Here is a 24,040-nt window from a genome sequence, read left to right on the forward strand (position 1 = left end):
GGCTTGGGGACCACTGTGTCCCAGCCCAAGCTGCTGCTCTGGTCCATGGGTCAGAGTCTAGCAAGAGAGAGAGTGGGGATGGAGGGGGAAGAGAGGTGAAGAATGGAGACAAGACAGGGTGTGTGATCAAGTCTCTAGTCTTGTTTATTGAAAGGAAATCTTGGGTATTTATAAGCACAAGCAGGGGAACAGAGCTGAAGACACTTTACCACGTGCACCTTGCAGCTGGGGGTATTAAACAGCAAAACAAGATGTGTGAGCAAAAAAAGATGTTTATCAGAGTGTGCTCAGCTGTTGTAGGCAGTTGAAAAACAAGTCTCTAGTCAGGGTATATGGCTTGAGAAGGCTGCAACAATGATAGCCACTTTCTGCTAGGAGTCGGCTCCCAACAACCCTGCATAGATGATGGCTTCTAGTATGACAAGATGAGTTTTTCATGTGTTAATCATTCACCTGTTTTAACAGGATTGGGGTAATGGTGGCATTCAATGCTGTAGTTGCTTTCTCCTCTTATAAGCACAGTGCTCCTTTCATAGTGTCTCATAGTGTTGTAATGATACACCCCAGGAAATAGTCCTCTTATCCTTTACAGAGATCTGGTCAACTTTTTCTCTTGGAGAACTGAAGTCATTTGGCACAAAAATCACATATCATCTTCTGAGTCTTCTTGCTGTTCATAATTTTTCAGAGATTGCATTTCTGAGGGGCAGGGCTTGCTAAGTTTCCACTTAATGAACCTGAGGAAAAAGTAAAGCTAACCCTGGTTAGATGACATCTAAAATTAAACCTTAAAGCAATGTGAGTCTATAATAAAGCAAACTCCATATTATTTGTGTAACTGTGGCTACAACTCCAAAAGGAAAATAATTTCTATTTGCCTTTGAGTTATTTAAAACTTCTGTAGATTAAAGTAAGGTAAAAAGTAAGCAGATAAAAATATGAGCTTTCAAATTTATCATATTTGGACATAATTTAAATCATTTCTAACAAAAACAAGAGAATCTACAACTTTGTGGAAAGCCCAGTTGAAATTGCCATCAGTGGAGTTTCCACAACATCCTATGAATTACAAGAAGGTGGCTTTTCCTCTGAAGAAAGTACATGAAGCTATTGCCTTTATTATAGCTAGCCCAAGTTAACTTTAATGCCAGGTCAAGTCTGGGCTGGATTTCAACTTTTCCTTGTACCTTCAAAGAAGTACTTTTGTAAGCAGGGCACTAGCTATTTAACTACAGGTGACATCCATGTATACAATAAATTGAGAAGTTCAGAGAGGTGTCAAGCTCCTTTATAGTAGATGCCAGCCTTAGAATCTACAGGTATATGAGAACCAATAATTAAACTCAGTGGGTGATATTTTTGAAAAGAAGAGGTCATGAAGTTGAGAGAAGGAGGTGTCTGGAGAGGTCTGGGAAGAATTAGAGATGGAAAAATGAAAGTGGATGATTAAAATGCATTATATACATGTATGAAATTCTCAAACAGTAAATCTGTTCTTAAAGTAGACAGAAGGGCCCCCATCCTATGCCCATGTTAGTACTTTGAAATAAACTCAGATGCAGGTTTGGATGAAGTGGTGGTTACAATTTCCAACACTTGACGGTATGAAGCTTCTAGTGGCCAAAGTTGAGCATGTTCTCTACTTCTATGATCCAAAGGAAAATATCACTGTGAACCATGCAAAATTTTCCTATATATTACTATCATAAGGGCATTGTGTACTGTGGCCACAAAAGTAGAACATAATTTTCATAAATCATGGAAACCAATGTGCAAACAAATGTGGTAAAAGAAATTACCAAAATAATTCTCATTTTATGAAAAACTTCTCTAAGCACCTACATCTTGATTTTAATTTTCTGCCTTCCATGGTCTGATGATGTTTGGGCCTGTCACCATGGAAGGATTAGGAATCAAATAGATCCCTAGAAAGTAGACAGACAGGGGAGAGAAGCTTTAGTAGATGAATGTACTTAATATTTAAGATGGTAGACTTCCTGTTTCTTCTCCCTCTCCAAGACAAAAACTTGAACCTTTTTCCATCAGACAGAACTGTTGTAGAGGACATTCAAATCTCCCACCAGGGAGGCACAGGTGAATGTGCTGCAGGATGATGCATATATCAGAGGCACATCAGAGACACCTATTCCAAGTTTGAGTCAGCATTTACTGTTTTACTGGCAATTTCTGTGCTTCCGTAGAATTTTCTCCTATACTACTTTTTCTTATAAAACAGTAATAGAAGAAACTCATTCGTGGAAAGAATTTAAATTTTAAGATTAACTACTCAGTTGAGTCTTGATGATCATATCTGATGAGTGAGAGTCTTTAACTTACCTACTAATAAGAACATAATTAACACCAATGATGACATATGTCAATGCATAATAAGCACAAAAGAAAGTGGCAACAGTTGAAGTGTTGATACTGTCATTCAGGTCCCATGCATGTTCTTTATTTTTGGGAAACAGGATAAAACCAATCTGTGTTTTAAAACAAGATGACACATAAAATAATCATACAACATTACCAGACACAGTTATTCCAAGTTCTTAACAACGAGATGATTGCCAGCACGCGAGACAGCACAGATAAATCATATTTTTCTACCTAGTTTAATAACATAGACAGTATCTACCTAGTCATCTTTCTAAACTATCTCAAAAGAGTGTTAATCCCTAAATGGGTCATTCTTATTAATCCCCTGATTAGTATCAGTTCCAAGGCTTGGGGAACTTCTCAAAAGATGGGGCAGAAGGAATATAAGAGCCAAAGGAGAGGGAAGATTGTTGTGAAATGCTGTCTTCTGAATATGGTAACATGGCTGTTCCACAAATAAAATCAATGAAGATGTGGTTATATGCCCCAAGCCAGACACAAAATAAAGCCAAGAAAAGTTTGGGTAAAGATAAAGATAGGAGAGATTCTCTCTGAGCCCTGACATTTCCTGACAAGCTATTGAGAGTTGATAGCTATTGGAGAAGGAAGAGTCATTCTCTTTAGACGATGTGGCCTGTGGTACATTCCCCATGTTATGGGTGATCCCACACCATGTACATATGTGAAGCACTAATTTGAATTAGGTTTCAAGAAAGAAAAGAAGTGAATTTGGAAAGATGGGTTAGGGAGGGATTCAAAGACTAAGACATGAAATGGGAGAATTAAATGATGAATGATTGTATACATTGTATACATAAATAAAGTTCTCGTGTATAGAGAAAATTGTTCTTTAATATGTAAATGGTCAATAATCACACAGAAGGTAAACAATATCATTTGTAGTGTAATTTATTTTGCTTTCTTGGCCCTTTAAAAGATCCTCAGTTGTTGTCGACTGTCCCTTTGGGAATGTTTAGCTGTTAGAACTGTTGGACCCTATGACTTTCCGTGTCATTCAGTCATTGCCTCTTGGACTTCTGAGAACATGAGAGGATACAAAAAGCCAGCAGAGTCTGTGAGAGAGAAATAGGATTGGAGTAGGATGAGAGTAGGGTACAGGTGGAGAGAAAGTAGGGTCAGAGAGTAGAGTTAAAGAAGACACTTGGTGCAGGAAGAAAGATGAGAAGATAGTGCAGAAAAGAAATTGAGCAGAGTGATAATAGGAGACTATTGACCCAAGAGAAACTGAGCTTAGCCAGAGAAGATATTGTTAGGAGACAGGAGAAGAACCCGCAAAGTAGCAAAATGTAAGGAAAGCTACAATCATTGGTAATTAGAGAAAGGTAAATCAAAATGGCAATGGGATGCTACTTACTAGAATGGCAATCATAATAAATAAATCATAATAAATAAAGAGATTGGAAATGTTGGTGAGGATGCAGGGGAATTAAAATACACAAACCTGTAAAATGGAACTGGAAAAAAATTGACAATTTCTCTGAGAGTCAAATTTTGAATTGCCATGTAACCAGGCATTCTACTACTATGAATGCCTCCAAGTATTCAACAAAAGTAATGTCTGCATAAATGTTCATAGCAGCATGATGACTATCCAAAAATGAAAAAGTGAAATGTTAATGTATGTAATAACATGGATGATACTTGAAGATATTATATTGAGTAAAAATGAGCAGAAACAGTAGATCACACATTGTCCTCTTTTATAGAAAATATCCGTAATATGTGGGGTCAGGAAACAAATTAGTGGTTGGCAAAGCCTGGGAGCACAGACAAAGGAAAATGACTGCCAATAAACTGCTAATAATTTGAGCACATAGTTTTCTTTGTAGGCATGGGAATATTTGGGAGAGCATTAGAGGTAGTAATGTATGACATTTTAAGTAGAATAAAGGCTGCTGAATTTTATCCTTTAAAGTTGCGTGTCATATAAACTTTATTCCAATAAAATGGCAGATGGTAGATTGATAGATTTCAGGTCTCTAGAGCAGAATGAAATATAAAAAATCTGGATAATATCATGGATAACTATATAAATGCTATGGCAAGTTGTCTGTATATTTATGGCAGTGCTTTCAAGTCCTTCCAATGGCCTCTTTGGAATGTATTATTACCTTTAATCTGTAATCTTCATTTTACAAATAATGAAATTTTATAGAAAAATGCACTTAGTCCATATTGGGTAAAGACATAATTTCATTTCTTCCTTAAATTTCAAATACTCTGAATTAATCAGTAGAAATTAAGATTTTTTTTTTTGCTTGAGTCGCTTGCCCCATGTATAGATCCCCTTTTGTTGGAATGAGAACTCTAGCTTTTTTAGCTCATATATATGATCAAGTAATATATGCCATGTGCCAGGCAGTTTATCCTTATGTATGCATGAACTCTCTGAAATAATCTTTAGTCTTAAAAAATAACTTCAACAAGGAGGTCTCATTATCCCTCCTATTATAAAAGGAAGTCTTGAAACTCAGAAAGTTCAATAATTTTGACAACAGTCAAAATTTCTGAATGACCCAGACAGTATTCCAAAGTAAGAGTGCCTGGCTTCTTCCTTCTGCTGCACACTCTCCATCAACATATATTCTTTCCATGCTGGTCAATATGGAAGGATAGTGGACTGAACAACCAGGACAGTCTGGGTAATCTCAGCAGTTTGAATGATCACGGCTAAGAAAGAAGTTGGTCCCATGAAGATATGTTACTATGTGTTACTCCTAAACCATGTATTTCCTATTCTGTTGACCAAGATACTGCTCCTTTTCCTCACCTGACAATACTTTCTTATAACTCGTGTAAAATCTAAATACTTGAAATAGCCTGTATCAACCTAAATATTTCCTTTCTGGAACCAAAAAGCTCCAGAATGGCCTATCTAAGCAGTACAGTACTTTCATCCCTAATATTCTTTACATCTTTAAGTGTATATCAAAGGACAATTTATCAGGCATCATAAATTATGTATGTAATCTATCACTGATTATAATTCTGCTTTTAACAAAATATTGAGGTCAGAGAGTTGACATCATCAAATAGAAAGAGAATAAGGGTTAGGATAAAATAAATCTGGACTTAGATCCACTTCAGGCTGTTTGTGTGGCTGGCTGACTGGCTGGTTGGTTGGTTGGTTGGTTGGTTGGTTGGTTGGTTTTTAGTAGCTTTGTGAACCACAATGTAAGCCCTAGAGCATTGGTTCTCAACCTATGGGTCACAACTCCTTGGTAGTCAACTGACCCTTGCACCATCTGCATATCAGACATTTATATTACAATTCATAACAGTGGTAAATTTGCAGGTATGAAGTAGCAAAAAAAATACTTTTATGGTCGGGGGTCACCACAACATAAGGAACAGCTTTAAGGAGTCACAGCATTAAGAAGGTTGAAAAACTACCCTAGAGGCAGTAAATGACCTGACATAGAGATAAGAGACTATTGGCCTTTCTCCCCAGTCTGGTGGCTAAAGTTTCAATATGGTATATATTTCATTCAACACAGAAAGATGCATAAGACTGCTTTCATCCTCATAAATTAACAGTTTTCCAGGCTCCACATATATCAATGGAATGGCAAATGGATGGGGCAAAGATGCTGGTTTGGGTCAGGGTGCATATTCATTGTTTCTACCATGTATCAAGTATATCCACCTCTTGGTTTCTACTCATTGAAGATTTCTGTTTGAGTTCCCATAATATCCTGTATGTGATTACATTGTCTCCATTAACACGGATGTGTGCCTGTTAAGCTAAGCTTATATGGAAAATAATTAGCAGAGAAGTACCTAGCTTCATTATTGTATGAGCCTTGCAAAATAGCTTAATCTTCTTGATCTTCCTACTAACATATTGGAAATAATAATACCTAACTGCTACATTATCATAAATTGAGAAAATGGGATGTTCATAAGAATCCAATAAAAGATACTCATGGCATACACCTATAATCCCAGCACTAAGGATGCTGAGACCTTGGATTCTAGGATTCTGAGTTCAAGGTCAACCTAGGATACCTAAAGAGATACTCTCTCAAAAAATTTTTTTAATACAATGGCAAACAAATACTTGTTTCTCAATAAATAACTGGCTCCTCACTTTCTTGCCTTCCATATATAGCTGGAGCTTACTCCTGATTAGGCAACATGCTGTCTTACGGTCAAGAATTGATGATGACTAATACCAACTCAGGGTTCTATGTAGAGGATAGTCAGATGTGTGATAACAGGAACATCCTACTTCCTGCTCAGTTGTTCCACCAGTGTTCCCACTAGAAATATAAGATTATCTCACTTAATGACATAACCACCTAAAGACCCACAGTTTCTCTATAGGCAGTATGTCATAGGAAAGTCTCTGGAGCCTATAGGAAAATACCTCAGCCAATAAGGAGAGAAGCCACAGGCAGAAACAAGATAAATCCAAAGGCATCGACTCACCTGTAAGAAACAAGCCGCCTGTAGCATGGTTAAACTTGACCTCAGAAGCTCCAGAACTACATTGTTCTTTGTGAGGAGGAATTCTATGAAGGCAGCCAGAGCAATCAGCAACGCGCTCAAGTTCAGCACTTTGTGCACAAAGTTGTCCACCAATACCGAGGAACTAGGGTGGTTGTAGAAGACAAAAGCTGAAAGGGTAGGGGGAAATTTGGGTTTGTTTTTTAATAAAAGCAAAAGAGAACCAACTCACCGCTTGTTTCTCATGCCTTCCTTCCCTCTCTAGCCACAGAATTTTACACACCTACACAGTTGATGAGTCTCATAGTAATGCATCTTGGCATTCTCTTTTTTTTCAGTTACCACTGCCTATTTAGAATGGAATTATTGAAATTCAACCCTCCATTTCTCTCTACAAACTTTCTTTTCTCCTCTAACATAAAATGCTCAACTAACTGATTTTTGAAAGCATTTTTATGCAGACTGATGAATAATAAATATGACAGAGCAGGGAGTTACAATTCAGTGAATATGCAGATGAATAAGCTGAAGCCAGAGCCTTGCCTTAAATGCAGTCCCCTGGAAAAAAAGCAAACATGACCAGAGATCACATCTTAAGAAGTGTGACAATATTAGCAGCAAGTAGCATCTGTGATATTGCATTACATAAACATATTCCAGTTTCAGCTTAATGGTTTTTATTAAGCTAGAAGAGGATGTTCATTAAAGATATGAGAACCAAGCTATTAGCTGTTGCATTTTATTTTCTTCTGGCCTTTGTACTCAAAAAGCAACAGGCAAGAACTATTCTCTTCAGCTGGAAGGAAAGGGGAAGCTGCCTCCTGGTCATTTGTAGCTTTCAGGGATTCATAGTCAATCTACATTCTCACATCTTCATTGAAGACTTCTTCCTCGCCCACCACAGTAATTTTAGAAAACAAATGAAGAAAACATATGATTTCTTTTATATGAATCTCTCAAAATTAGTACTTCCAATTCTAAAATGATTGAATTTTGCAGACTCTATACATACTAGCAAAGTTTTACTGTATTGGTGATCTAAAAGCTAGCTGGTAGGTGACAGAATATGTTAACAGCTGCCTACCCCATTTGAGGATTCATGCTTCCATTACTCTGGGTTTCATTTCTTTTCATTGTTAAAATTTTTTTTAAAAAAAAGAGAATTGCTAAGAAAACAAAGAAATAACAAAGATATTAGTGATTCTTCAGGGCAGATGTCAAACACTAGTAAATAACATTAAATGGTTGTATCTTCTCAATATTGCAGGATGAGTCAGTAGAGAAGAAAAGCCATTGGCACCCTACATAGCATACCCAAATATCTTAATAAGGCTGAAATACTTTGTCCTGTCAGTCAATACTGCACTAAGAAAACAAAGGTATTTATTATACAGGAGTTATTATTACCCATGTGCTTACAATTAGAGACAAGTACAGGAAGAAAGGGGGGACAAACAAACCCTCCTCCCACATACTTACCTTCCACAAAGAAGGCATTTGATGTCATTAACTTGACCAAAGAGACTGGCAATGAACTAACGATGAAACATAAGATCTTGGTCACACCCATAACTGCAAGGAACATGTACATAATACAATGTTGCCAGTGAAGGGTTTTGATCATCTGCATTTCTTTATGTGGTAACGACTTTAGTTTTTCATAGTTATAAAACAGAGTAATTATTCCTGTAGAAAAATTATGCCACAGTTTAGCAACATTCTAGATGATTTTTACCTGGCAAGCACAGGCAGGAAGATATGACCATTGCTTAGTTCAATCTGCTGTGTCCTCTTAAAACATCACATTGTTTCTTGGTCGTTCCCTACCAGCTGTGTAGTGACACCTTAGACTTTCTTAGAAGTTCAAATGCTCACTAAGATAACAAATTTTAGTCTAAACCAATGCTCATTGCTTTGGTTTAGGTGTCCATTCCAATCTAATGTCCAAGGTTTATGATACTGTCTCATAGAAGTCGATTGTTCATTTCTTAGATACTAGAACTTTGGATAGCTACTAGGTAAAAGATCAGCCTTGGTTCCTGAGTTCAAAACCAAAATTAAGATTTAGCTTCCACCATTTGAGGATAATCAAAAAGCCCCTGTCAATATAGCATGTAGTATAATCAGTTATACAAGCACTTAAACTTTCTCAGAGATGGCTTGTTTACTAACATATATAAGTTTGCAGATAAGTTAGTCTCTTTGGAAACTGAATAATATCATAGAAATATGTAATGGGAAAATAGAAAATTTTCTCTCTTACAACAGACAAGCTACAATGAAACTAAAAACAAACCATTTTTATGGAATTCCCAAAAGCAATGAAAAGACCTCATAAATTATATGGCCCAACTATATTCTCTAATTCAAGAAATTAGAAAAAAAGAGGGTAAGATCATAAAACAAGGCCTTCCGTGGCTTTGACCACACTCTATAACGTCTCAGCAATGATTTATTGATGCTTTTGAACAATCACTTGATTATTTTTTCATCACTGGCAAAATAGTTTCTAGTAGGTATATTCTTTCATGGACCAGAAAAAAAAACTGATATGTTATTTCAGAGGATCCAAACAATATCACAAAGAAAATTTACCATGATTAAATTGGATACATTAAATACTACAATTAAGTTATTAAGAAATAGGCCTTCCAATCCAGGACACTTGAACCTCACTTAGAAGGGGGAATCAAATAGTCATAAGAGGCAGATAGAGGTAAGGATCTTGGAGGGATGGGGAATAAGAAGGAGAATGGTGGGTTCAGGATCAGGTGTGGGGAAGGACAGGAGAGATGGCTAGAAGGTCATGGAAATGAATGGAAATGTACAGCTAACAGGGGCGAGGAGGTGGCGGGCATCTCCAGGACTAGACAGAGACCAGGAATAATGGAAGTGCTCAAGAATCAATGGGAATGACCTTAGCTGTGGCTCACTACACTGGGGCTATAGAACTTGAAGAAGCCACCTCCTGTATGCAGGCAGAAACCCCAATGAATCGATAGAGACACCAACCCACCCACAAAACTTTCAACCCAAAATTTATCCTGTCTACTAGAAATGCAGGCATGGAGGATGGAACAGAGACTGAGGAAATGGCCAACCAAAACCAACCCAACTTGAGACCCATCCCATGGGCAAGCACCAATTCCTAACACTATTAATGATACTCTATTATACTTGCAGACAGGCACATGATGTCCTCTGAGAGGCTCCACCCAGCAGCTAATTCAGACAGATGCAGATACCCACAGCCAAACAGAGAATGGAGCTTGGGGACCCTTATGGAAGAATAGGAGGAAGGATTGTGGGCCCCAAAGAGGATAGGATCTCTACAGAAAAACAGATTCAACTAACCTGGACCCTAGGGGCTCTCAGATTCTGAACCACCAACCAAAGAACATACATAGGCTGGACCTAAGACTTCCTGCACATATGTAGCAGATGTGCAGCTTGGTCTTCATGTAGGTCCCAAACAACTGGAATGGGGGCTATCCCAAGATACTGCCTGTATCCCAAAAGTTGGGCAGACTTGTTCAGCTTCAGTGGGAAAGGAAACACATAGCCTTGCAAAGACTTGAAGTGCCAGGGCAGGGGAATACCCATAGGGGAGTCAGCTGCTCAGGGGAGAAGAGGAGGAAGGATGTGGGGGGAATTATGAGAGGGGATGACTGGGTGGGGGACAGTGAGTGGATTATAAAGTGAATAAGTAAAAGAAAATTAATTTAACTAAAACAATAGGCCTTTGAATAAACATAAAATGCCATTTTTCTACCAAATTATATTACATGGAAATTGTAATTCAAATATTTAATAAATACTTTTGAATAAGACAGTCATCATTGGAGTTCCTTGATTTTGTAACAAAATCTTTTTCATGCATATGAAAACAACAAAATTGAGAAAACACAACAGAATAAGTCAGCTCACCTGCTGATGCCATGACAATCATCATAATTGCCTCCACAATTTCTGCTCGAGAGAAAAAATTGGGAGTAATAAGGGAGGAAGACCTTTTTTGCTGTTTACAAATATACTTCAAAATAGTCTTTATACTCCACCAAAGACCTAGAATAAATACAAAGGATCCAGCAATGTAGTGACCTGTGGCGTCCCCCAGGATCTATAAAGATAAGAATATACAAATGATAGACATTTCATTTGTGGAACATTACCAAATTATTTCTTATTTCCATACAACAGAGTAGATCCTGATGGTTATTAGCATATAGTAGATCATAGTATAGTATCAGCTATACTATGCCAATAGAAAGTTAAAATTCACTTTGACACTTGATCATGCACATTGTTGGGGATGTTTTAAATGCCATCTCTAGCCCAACTTTCACAGCAAAGGGACCACTATTCCCCTCAATTTTTTAATTGAGGAATAAGTTTGAAGGAGTTAGACGACTTCCCCAGATTTCACAAGTATTAGGCAAAATTTTGTCAGTTTTAATGTAAAACTCACAAGGATTTCTTTAAAAGACACTATGCAGTTCATCAACCACACCTGATCTGTGTTTAGCTTACAAATACAAAGAGATTTAAGTATGTCTTGTTATGTATGCAGAATTGAGTTACTCATCACAAGAATAGTTTTCACCAGATTTGCTGTGTTTAAATATGTCTAAACTAAGCTACTTGGTATTATAGTATTTAATCTTATTAGGGTTTTCTACCCCACCTTAATCATTCAGTTCCCACATAAAAGACACAAAACCTTTATATTTATAGTGAGCCTTTAATGCACTAGAGCTGGGCAGATACTTACTTCTAAGCTATTAAAATCTACTTCCTCATCAATAACCCTAAGTTATAACTGGTCATGTTCCATCTGGGCTGCTCTTAACTCCAATTGGCCAGCCCTCATGGTCATGTTTTTATGGATCACCTACCACATGGTATCTTCTTCTCTTCCCACCTTCTTCTCTCCCTATGGTCTCCTGCCTCAGACCCCAAACCTGAGAGTTGAACCCCCCCCACCTACCTGTCTCCTGCCCAGCTATAGGCTGTCAGCATCTTTATTCAACCAATGGTTTTAAATCCAGAAGCAAGATCACGTAGTATCATTTTGTGTATGGATTTTCTCATCCCTGAGGGCCTGAAATCAGCATTACAATACATAACAACAGACTAGACCTCAACAAGTTGGTCTTATATTCCCAAAGTTCTAACCAACACTGGCTGCTGAGTCATGTTGAAACGATGTGCCTTCTCATCTCCCTTCACTCATCACTCCACTGCTCATAAAGGTCACAGAGACCCCTGCACAAGTTGTTAGACATAAACACAATGAGTGACATTAAATGGACTCAGAAGGTTAATATATGTAACAATAATAATTAAAGAAGTAGTGTTGAATTTTAGAGGCAATGGGGCACACAGATAAGGACTTAAAGTAGAAGATGAAGGAAATGATGTAAATATATTTGTGTATAAAATTCTCAATTAAAAGGTCATATTTAACATAGATATATAATAGAGATAGATAGATAGATAGATAGATAGATAGATAGATAGATAGATACCAAAATTCTCAGAGATTCTGCTTCAATTAGTCTAGGCAGGCACAGACATGAACACTACCAAATCCTTCAAAGGAATCTGTTACGGAATCTGGAGAACATTATTTAACTTCCTCAGTTATCAGCTAAGGATAACCAGGTGTAATACACATTCTTGCAACATAGCAGGGACTGTCTAACATGAGAAGTTGTTTCTGCTTCAAACACTGCAAAGCTTCCCAGAAGACTGTTTCACTCTTTCTCTAGAAGAGATAGAGATGACTTCTGTGTCTAGGGTACAACTGGGGGGCATGAGAAACACTGAGGGGAGCCTACTCTGCTCTGCCTCATTGATATTGGGTACAAAGTGTTTGACCCATTGTGATGAGGTGGGGGGCCAGTGAAGTAGTATTAGAACCAACGTTACAATTCTGGAGTCCATAAATCAGGAATAGTAAGAGATCAGAAAGTCTGGAACTGCCGGTGGAAAGTTCTGGTATATTGTGTAACCTGATACTGATCAAAACTTAATTCTTAGAGCAGTGGTTTTCAGCCTGCAGAAAAATATTTTGAGTTTGAGCCATGCACAAAATATCCAGAAAACCATAAAAAGTATCTATGATATCTAATCCCCCACCCCAACCTAGAATTTCAAGGAGTGAGGCCTAGTACTGACTTTGTTTTTTTGTTTGTTTTTGTTTTTCCAACTCAAGTCCTCCAGTACTAATACTTGCCAGGAGCCATCTAGGAGAGGCTAAAAGCTAGCAGGCGATCTTCCTGAGATGGTCCACCATGTACTGTGAGTCACAATGAATGAGCCCTTCAAGGCAAAGCTGAAGGGACAGTGTTTTAGGAAAGAGTCCTGCTATTAATATGCCTTTCCTGCTATTATTAAATATATATAATAATCACTAGGTATTAGCCCACCCTTTTGGACAGATTTCTGCAGACCAATGAAGATGTACTGTCTTGTAGTGATGCTATATAGACAAATTATTTCTTAATTCTTAATCATGATCCTATAAGAATTCTGAAAATTATACTGGTAATTATTAAGCCCTTTATAATAGGACTGCTATTAAAGCCCCCTGATATGAAAACTGCAATGAGAATTTTCCAGTCTTCACATGTTACGAATTAATTACATCTGAGATAGAAAGTAGGCATCTACAACTCATGGACTCATTCTAAGAGGCCGTAAAACAATTAACCAACAGTTGTAAAAGAGAACTAAAGATTGATTGTAGGTGCAAGGACAGAAGGTAAAATATTGACTGGGCTTATCTAAATAAAATTTCAATGCTAACTTACAAAAATTATAGTTTCAGACTATAAACTTGTGGAGCTAGTGACAGATAACGAATATCTAGCTAGATAATTACTCTTAATAGAAAGACATGTAAACATCTCTGTTGTAAACTTCTTATTCAATTTATTATTTGAATTTATGTTTGAACTTTTAGTGAACTTTTGTCTTAAAAATGTTGAAATGTTAATACAAAGGTAGGTTATTATAATAAAAACCCTGTAAATATCATCAGCCCATAATATAAGAAGATATCAGTAGACTATCTAGAATTAATTTATTAGAATTTGGAAAATGTTGAGATTAAACAATTAGGAAGAAATGTACCCAGATAGCTAATGAGAGGAAATTTCTTTCATAAGTATATTTCAGCTAACAAATATAAAACAGAATGTAGCCAAACTTTTGGCTACTTTACGGGTCCCCTTTCTCTACCACCAACTCCACACTTATCTCTTCCAATTCCCCAGCTAGGTAGGAGAGAAAGAAGGTTAGAGTAGAAAGGGAGCATCAATATCATTAGACTACTTCCTACTGACTAGGGGCATCAAGTTCCTTGGGGCAAGTTTGATCTTTGTTATTAGGATATCTCCAGCAACTAACAGCAGCAGGCAGAGTAGCAGCCACTGCCCCTCTCAGGCCTCTCTCAGTTATATGACTCCCCAAAATTCCAAACGTCATACACTTCCAGAAATTATCTGCAACTGGCAAAATCATACCCTTGATAGAGCATGAAGCAAATCATAGTCTGCTGCTGTGGACAATCTAAAACAGCCCCATATCCCACACCTGGGATTAAAATAAAAACAATTCCCATAACATTTCCGTGCTTTTAAATGTACCAAAATTCTCACTACAACAAAATGGTAGAATGTAGAACTCTACAAATTTTTAATTTGTGACAATGTTAATCAACAATTGTCAGGATTAGGAGATATACAATCAAACAAAATGTGAACAAAGTATTCTTCCACGGAGGATTGTAACCCCAGAACCAATCTCTCTAGCTAGATATGAGGTTTTTTGCAAACAAAAAGACTGAGAATACTATTGAATTAACACAAAAATCATTCAATTTTTTATTTCATAGAGATGATAACAGTATACATATTATGTTTAATTTTTTTTAAAGTAATCTGCTTTCCATTGCAACAATGAAATAAAGAAAAGCAGTTACTCAGCCTTTCTGGATTGCTATCTCTTAAAGATGGCATGGCCTTCTCACCTGTGGTTACCCATCAGAGACCTACAGAAGATTAACTTTGCCCATTAACTTTCTTCCATGGAAGGAGGTAGGATATCACAGGTTCTTTCTCTCCCCAAGGATATGTACACAGTTAACAGTTGGTGGGGATGATCCTTCAATTAACTCCAATTAAGTAACTCTAATTAAACTCTGGCTTAAAGGTTACATGGGCAAATTTGTTTCTATAATACTTTTGGCACCCTATATGAGGTAGGTAGATGTCTATTTATGTCTCTTCAGAGAGCTTACACAACAAGCTCACATACTTCTAAGATAAAGATAGTATCAATCACTCCCATTTATTCAGCTTCTGAGGGCCCCGATACATATGGCATAACAGGCAAACCCACTAACATAACAACTTAGTACCACAGCACACTACAAAAAAAAAAAAAAAAAAAAAAAAAAAAAAAAAAAAAAAAAAAACTGTTTACCTTTGAGATCACATGGGTTTTGCTTTCTATTGCATGTGATGGTATCACAATGTATACTGACAACTTGGGAGGTTCAAAATAGTGTACCAATACAATGTAACTGTCACTTCATACAATTCAAAGGTTAAAAAAAAAATCACGTGCAGCCACTGAAGTTGAGAATTATTTGTAGAATATTTGTGGATATGGGGGGGGTGCTTAGTTGTGTTTCTGCCAACATAGACTTAAACAAAACTCTTTGTGGGGAGAGGCATGGATAAGAGGATAGATAATATTATTGTTGAGTTAGTTAATGGATAAGGTATATTATCTGCTGTATTTTTACATTTGCTTAAATTTTTCGTTGAAAATACAAAAAGATAAAAAAAAAATACAGAGATCATCTTTTTCTGCACAAGGCCTGATAACAGAACAAAGTATCAAAAACCAAGGTCATCATGAAAATATTTAAGGCTCTGACCCCAAGACTTAGAAAGGAGCAGTAAAAGCTGCTAAAGCTGATCTTGGAAGTAACTCTTCTCTTGACATTGAGCTCCCAGTCTTACTTAGACTGCACTCTCTGCTTCTACTATGATTAGCGTTTACACTCGCCATATCAAACCACCCATCTCATTGTCCAACTCTTCCCTTGAACTAGGAATTCCTTACTCATCAATGCACCAAGTCTGCATCTAAACTGTACTCCATGATTTTGAATAAAGTCTTTAATTTCTCAGTTAGACTAAAGAACTCTAGGGTATCCTGTTTATAAATTAAACACATGGAAAAATAGTCCAATGCCATCTTTCCTTTGAAATCAAGATTAAATAGAAAAAAATGTGTAGAAAAAGTAAGGAAGGCACAGATGTATAGGCTCAAGCCTCAGTTTGAGATACAAAGAGAAAAACAGCTCCATGGAAAATGACTTTCCCATGTATAGGAGAATAAAGGCCAAATAGATTGTTCTTCCATCCCAACTCTTATCCATGCCCTGATACCACTTAAAGTTATTAAAGGAGCCCCAAGAAATCCCCACCTTTAATTCTTCTCCTACTGTTCATGACAAAAGATTCAAGGTCAATGAAAATAAACAAAGGGAATAAAGAGGAATCAGTAACTATTATCCCTAGTCTGTCAGTATGCAAGTTGTCCTCTGGGCATTACCTGTTCAACCTGGCTATGAGTCTATGAAGAAAAGCAAGAGTCTCTAAGAATACCCAGGATAGAGATCTGGAAAGTTCCCAGAGAAGGGTCAAAAAGCTGTGTTGACATCTGCACAGGTATTTATGGAAATACCTGAAGTGACCTTAGCAACAATAAAGCCATAAAGTATAGGAAACCTGGTGATATTTTTGTATTCATGTAAGCAATAATTTATTAGGGATGTATGTATAGTCCATATATAAATGAAATTTAAATCTCATTACTCATTATCTTACATATAATGGTTTCTGTAAGTTTCATAGTGCCACTATTCAGTGTTCTTTCCCAGTATTTCCAGACAATAGTCCCACTTTTCAATAAATAGTTCAATAGTCAATAACCAATGTCATCATGAAATTTGCAGGCAAATGGATGGAACAAAAAAAATTATCCTGAGGGAAGTAACACAGACCCAGAAAAACAAATATGATATGTATTCACTAATAAGTGGATATTAGCTATAAAGTAATATATATATATATATATATAAAAGGATCATCATTCAGAGACCCAGAGAGGCTAAGTAAAAAGGAGGACTTAAAGGGGGATGCAAGAACTAGAGAGTAGACTGGAGGTAGATGGGTGTGGGAACAGGGGAGATCACATGGGGTTTGAGGTGGGATATGGGGCTGTTTTAGATTGTCCACAGCAGCAGGCTATGATTTGCCTCATGCTCTATTAAGGGGGTTGAGGTGAGAGGATACTAGAAGAGATGACTGGAACTGTGGAGCATTTTGGGGTGAACCAGCCTGAACCAGCCATCCTCTGTAGCCAGGCAAGGCCTCAGTGGAAGAACTGAGACACCAATCCAGCCACCAAACCTCTGACTCAGGATATGCTGAGAGTAGATGATAATCATCATCAGAGAGACATGAAAGACTTCATCTCCAGCAATGGATGGGGTAGATGTAGAGTCCCACGGCCACACATCTGGTGAAGCTCAGGGAGTCCTGTGGAGCAGGGGGAGGAGTGACTGCAGGAGCTAGAGAGATCAAGAACACCACAAGAACAAGGCCCACAGAATCAACTGACTGGGACTCAAATGGGCTCACAGAAATCAGACAGCCTGGTAGGTCTGACCTAGGTCCTCTACATAAAAATTATAGCTGTATAGATCGGTGTCCTTGTGGAGTTCCCAACAGTGGAGCAGGAGCTATCTCTAACTCATTTGCCTGCCTTCTGGACCCTTTTCCTCTTACTGGGTTACCTTGTCCAGTCTTGCTGTGAGAATATGTTCCTGGTCTTATTGTAGCTTGTTATGCTTTATTTGGCTGATGTCCCCACGAGGGAGAGTGAATCTGAGGGAAAGAGGAGGTATGGGGGAGAGATTAGGGAAGGGAAGGGAGCAGAAACTGCAGTCAGGATGTAATATATGAGAGAAGAATGAATAAAAAGGGAAATATAAGTTTTGTGGGTGTGGGACACATGTAGAGCAGAGGACTGCCTGATCTGGCCTCAGAGAGAGAACACACTCCTAACCCTCAAGAGACGTCAGGCTCCAAGGAGTAGGGAGGCCTGGCAGTGGGGGGGACATCCTTTCAGAGGCACGGGGAAGAGGAATGGGATGAGGAACTGTGGGAGGGCAAACTGGGATGGGGGTAACAACTGGACTGTAAAAAATAAAAGTAATGCTTTCCAGTTTCTGTCTGTGCCCAAAGCTGATCCTGTGCCACAGCCTTCCATACCCAAATACTGCCAGGAGAGAGCTGGTCTCCCAGGAGTGCTGGCAGCCCTGTGAGCACAGCTAAGAACACCACTTCTGCTCAGAGGGACCTGCACAGGGACCTCAGGACAGAGGAATCAAAGAACAACCTTGGACAGGATCCTTCAGGTTTCTGTCAGCACCCTGAAGCTGACCCTATGACACAGCTCTCCATACACAAAATCCTCCCAAAGAGAACTGGTCTCCCAAGAGTACTGACACACAGGCTTGCAGGAGAAACAATCCACAGTCAGAGACAGCAAGAACAGCTAACACCAGAGATAATCAGATGGCCAGAGGCAAGGCTAAGAACATAAGCGATAGAAAACAAGGCTACTAGGCATGATCAGAACACAGTTCTCACAACACAGTGAACCCTGGATATCCTAACACACCAGGAAAGCAAGGCTCTGATTTAAAATCACATTTCATGATGTAATGACATAAATAACTTCTTTAAAGAAATACAGGAGAACACAGATAAACAGGTAGAAGTTCTTGAAGAGAAAACACCAAAATACCTTAAAGAATTATAGGAAAACACAACCAAACAGGTGATGAAATTGAATAAAACCATCCAGGATCTAAAAACTGGAAATAAAATCAATAAAGAAAACACAAAGGGAGACAACCCTGGAGATAGAAAACCTAGGAAAGAGATCAGGAATCATAGATGCAAGCATCACCAACAGAATACAAGAGATAGAAGAGAGAATCTCAGGTGCAGAAAATACCATAGAAAACATTGACACAACAGTAAAAGAAAATGCAAAATTGGAAAAGCTCCTAACACAAAATATCCAGGAAATCCAGGACACAATGAGAAGACCAAACCTAAGGATAACAGGTATAGAAGAGAGTGAAGGTTCCCAACTTAAAGGGCCAGTAAATATCTTCAACAAAATTATAGAAGAAAACTTCCCTAACCTAAAGAAAGAGATGCCCATGAACATACAAGAAGCCTTCAGAACTCCAAATAGATTGGTCCAGAAAAGAAATTTTTCCTGTCACATAATGGTCAAAACACCAAAAGCACAAAACAAAGAAAGAATATTAAAAGCAGTAAGGGGAAAAGGTCAAATACCATATAAAGGCAGACCTATCAGAATTACACCAGATTTTTCACCAGAGACTATGAAATCTAGAAGATCCTGGGCAGATATCATACAGACCCTCAGAGAACACAAAAGCTAGCTCAGGCTACAAAGCAAAACTCAATTACCATAGATGGAGAAACCAGGATATTCCATAACAAAAACCAAATTTACACAATATCTTTCCACAAATTCAGTCCTACAAAGGATAATAGATTAAAAAAAAAAAATTCCAACACAAGGAGGGAAACTACACCCTAGAAAAAGCAAGAAAACAATCTTCTTTCAACAAACATAAAAGAAGATAGCACACAAACATAATTCCACAACAAATTCTAACAACAAAAATAACAGGAAGCAACAATCACTATTGCTTATTATCTCTTAACATCAATGGACTTATTATCTCTTAACATCAATTCCACCAATAAAAAGACAGAGAATAACAGACTGGATATGTAAACAGGACCCAGCATTTTACCACATACAGGAAACACAACTCAGTGTCAAAGACAGATACTAGCTCAGAATAAAGGACTGGAAAACAATTTTCCAAGCAAATGGTCCCAAGAAACAAGCTGGAGTAGCCATTCTAATATTGAATAAAAACAACTTTCAACCAAAAGTCATCAAAAAAGATAGGGAATGACACTTCCTACTCATCAAAGGAAAATCTACCAAGATGAACTCTCAATTCTGAATATCTATGCTCCAAATGCAAGGGCACCCACATTTATAAAAGAAACTTTAATAAAGCTCAGAGCACACATTGGACCTCACACAATAATAGTGGGAGACTTCAACATCTCACTCTCATCAATGGAAAGATCATGGAAACAGAAACTAAACAGAGACACAGTGAAACTAACAGAAGTCATAGACCAAATGGATTTAACAGATATTTATAGAATATTTCACCCTAAAAAATAAAAAGAATACACCTTCTTCTCAGCATTTCATGGTACCTTCTCCAAAACTGACCATATAATCAGTCACAAAACAGGCCTCAACACATACAAGAAGATTGAAATAACACCACGCATCCTATCGGATCACCATTGACTAAGGGTGGTCTTCAATAACAACAAAAACAACAGAAAGTCCACATACACATGGAAGGTGAACCATGCCCTACTCAATGGTAACTTGGTCAAGAAAAATATAAAGAAAGAAATTAAAGACTTTTTAGAATTTAATGAAAATGAAGGCACAACATAACCAAACTTATAGGACACAATGAAAAGCAGTGCTAAGAGGAAAACTCATAGCTCTGAGTGCCTCCAAAAAGAAACTGGAGAGAGCATACACTAGCAGCTTAACAGCACAACTGAAAGCTCTAGAACAAAAAGAAGCAAATACACCCAAGAGGAGTAGACGGCAGGAAATAATCAAACTCAGGGTTGAAATCAACCAAGTAGAAACAAAAAGAACTATACAAAAAAATCAACAAAGCTGGGAGCTGGTTATTTGAGAAAATTCAACAAGATAGATAAACCCTTAGCCAGACTAACCAGAGGGCACAGAAACAGTATCCAAATTAATAAAAACAGAACTGAAAAGGGAGATATAACAACAGAATCTGAGGAAATTCAAAAAATCATCAGATCCTACTACAAAAACCTATACTCAACAAAACTGGAAAATCTGGGTAAAATGGACAATTTGCTAGACAGATACCATATGCCAAAGTTAAATCAGGATCAGATAAACCATCTAAACAGTCCCATAACCCCTAAACAAAAAGAAGTCATTAAAAGACCCCCAGGATCAGGAGGGTTTAGTGCAGAATTCTATCAGACCTTCAAAAAATACCTAATACCAATACTCTTCAAATTATTCCACAAAATAGTAACAGAAGGAAAGCTACCAAATTTTTCTATGAAGCTATAGTCACACTGATACCAAAACCATGAAAAGACCCCACAAAGAGAACTTCAGACCAATTTCCCTTATGAACATTGATGCAAAAATACTCAATAAAATTCTTGCAAACCAAATCCAAAAATACATCAAAATGATCATTCACCACAATCAAGTAGCCTTCATCCCACAGATACACGGATGGTTGAATATACAGAAATCTATCAATGTAATCCACTACATAAACAAACTCAAAGGGAAAAAACCACATGATCATTTCATTAGATGCTGAAAAAGCACTTGACAAAACTCAACATCCCTTCATGTTAAAAGTCTTGGAAAGATTAGGAATTCAAGGCCCATAACTAAACATAGTAAAAAAAAAAAAAAAAAAAAAAAAAAAAAAAAAAAAAAAAAAAAAAAAAAAAAAACATCTACAACAAACCGGTAGCCAACATCAAACTAAATGTAGAGAAACTTGAAGCAATCCCACTAAGATCAGGGACTAGACAAGGCTACCCACTCTCTCCCTCCCTATTCAATATAGTACTCAAAGTCCTAGCCAGGCAATTAGACAACAAAAGGAGATCAAATGGATACAAATAGGAAAGGAAGAAGTCAAAATATCACTATTTGCAGATGATATGATAGTATACTTAAGTGACCCCAAAAATTCCACCAGAGAAACCCTAACCCTGATAAACAACTTCAGCAAAGTGACTGAATATAAAGTTAACTCAAACCAATCAATAACCTTCATCTATTTAAAGGATAAACAGGCTGAGAAAGTTATTAGGAAAATGACACCCTTCACAATACTCACCAACAATATAAAATATTTTTGGTGTGACTCTAAGCAAACAAGTGAAAGATCTGTACAATAAGAACTTCAAGTCTTGTTGCTCTCCTCATGAGGCCACCAACCCTTTAGGCTCCTTCAGTTTACTCTCTAACTTCTCCATTGGGAACCTTTGATCAGATTAATGGTTAGCTGTGAGTATCTGCCTCTGGGTATGTCAGACTCTGCCCAACCAGCCAGAGCTCCCCAGGGTCTAAACCACCAGCCTAGGAGCACATATGGAGAGCCACATGACTCCAGCTGTATATGTAGGGGAGGATGGCCTTGTTGGGCATAGGTGGGAGATGAGGTCAATGGTACCTTGAAGGCTGAGCACTGAGTGGGGGGGGTAATCTGAGGGTGGGGAGGGGGATTGGGGGTAGGTGGGTAAACACTCTCATAGAAGCAGGAGGAGGGGGGATGGGATAAGGGGTTCCTGGGAGGTGGGGAGAATGCCGTAAGGGGATAAAATTTGAAATGTAAATATAATATCCAATAAAAGAGGGGAAAAAAAGAAAAGCGGTTAGAACCAACATCCTTAATAAAATGTCAGCCCTCTTTAAAAAAAAAAAAAACTATCTTGATACTAAAGTTTGTTTTGAGAATTGTATATTGCAGAATGATCAGCCTTAATGTATCTACTCAACAAGCAAGCTGGGCAGACCTGCTCAAACCTCTGAGGTCCGGGAATTCCATCTGGAGGCAGTGAAGACGCAGCATCAGAGGCTTATCAATTTGCTCTTCCCCCCACTCCTCTTCTAATATCTCAACGCCCATATTCAGCTTGAAGAAGCTAATGAAGAGTCAGCGTCCCTATTCCCTGGGCTTGGGGACTAAGGTGGTAAATGTTGGGCTGTCTTTGTAGGGAAAAGTAGTGGTTTTGCGGGAATAGAGAGGATTAGCTAGGATTTATTGCATAGCCATAACCTATTAGTAGAAATCTGTATAATTAGTATCAAGATGAAGATATAAATTCTTAAATGGCACCAATTTACTTTGATTACAAATTTTAAGGTTTTCATTGGTACGAGCTTCTTATTGATATAAAAGTGAGATGAATATTGTTACACTCATAGGCATTGTACCAGTATAACACATTTAGGAATACAAGGCTTAGACCCAGTCCTTCTTTAACTTTTTTTTTAACTGATTTGAGATGGTCAGCCTGTGAGTTAAGGGACTATAGCAAATTCATGGGTTGGAGTTTATTGTTAGGGTGTTTTTTATGTTGTATTTAGAAATAGCTGAGTGGAGTTAACAGGCAACAGTCCAGATTACCTTACATGGATAGTTGGTTTTCAAAACATCAGAAATCCACAGAATTGACATGACAAACACTTCTGTATTAATGTTCATTTTGATTAGAGACCTGTCTGCTCCTGACAGCTTCCTATATTGAATTCTAAGAAGAAATTGAGCATCTTTGGAGTTACTCCAGTTGTGGTGAGATAGTCACTAGACAAGAAGTGCTTCTTTCCTTCTACAGACAAATTACTGTCCAGAAAAGGACATACTCGCAGAATAGTCAACTGATTATATCTGCCTAGACAGAGTAATCAGCCCTTAATAATTCTGCATCACTAAGGTCTGTCAGATGATCCTGGGCCAGAAGGCAGAAGAACAGATGCTCCAACGTTTTGTAGTAGAGGGAGTGTCCAGGTGTTCAGAGGTCTCTATAAATTGGCTAAGTTTTAGAAGCTATGCTTTGTGCTTCCCACAATTATAGTTAACTCAGTCATTCTGGATTTCTGATGGGGTTGAAAACTTATAGCCTCATAGCCAATCCTGGCTATTTACCTTGAGAGAAAAGATTTGAGTGGATGGTCGTCAGCTGACATTCATCCTAAAGACAGGTTCAGAACTAAATGTTTTAGTTAGGATAGACGACAGAGGTTCTGGTTAGTCAACAAAATGATGGACTGGGTATGAGGACTATCTTGTACCTCATGGGTACAAATTGGCATAATTATGCTCTAACTGTATTTTGAGAGAAAAGTTTCATTTTAACAGGAAGGGTGATATGTA

The 24,040-nt window shown here is 37.7% G+C and overlaps 1 protein-coding gene across 1 annotated transcript in view; it reads right to left on the minus strand.

Annotated features, from left to right (window-relative positions):
- Positions 1-119: 119 nt before the first annotated feature.
- LOC117718180 (transmembrane protein 45A-like) overlaps positions 120-24,040 on the minus strand; it is a 34,023-nt gene continuing 10,102 nt past the window's right edge. Inside the window, exons 5-9 of the mRNA XM_034515718.3 lie at positions 10,777-10,969; positions 8,329-8,535; positions 6,832-7,019; positions 2,338-2,483; positions 120-737 (exon numbers count right to left, since the gene is read on the minus strand). Of these exons, the coding sequence (XP_034371609.1) occupies positions 644-737; positions 2,338-2,483; positions 6,832-7,019; positions 8,329-8,535; positions 10,777-10,969 (828 nt within the window). The 3' untranslated portion in view covers positions 120-643. The remainder of the gene's footprint in view (positions 738-2,337; positions 2,484-6,831; positions 7,020-8,328; positions 8,536-10,776; positions 10,970-24,040) is intronic.

Source organism: Arvicanthis niloticus, chromosome 12 (assembly GCF_011762505.2).
Source record: "Arvicanthis niloticus isolate mArvNil1 chromosome 12, mArvNil1.pat.X, whole genome shotgun sequence".
NCBI classification, from domain to species: Eukaryota; Metazoa; Chordata; class Mammalia; order Rodentia; family Muridae; genus Arvicanthis; species Arvicanthis niloticus.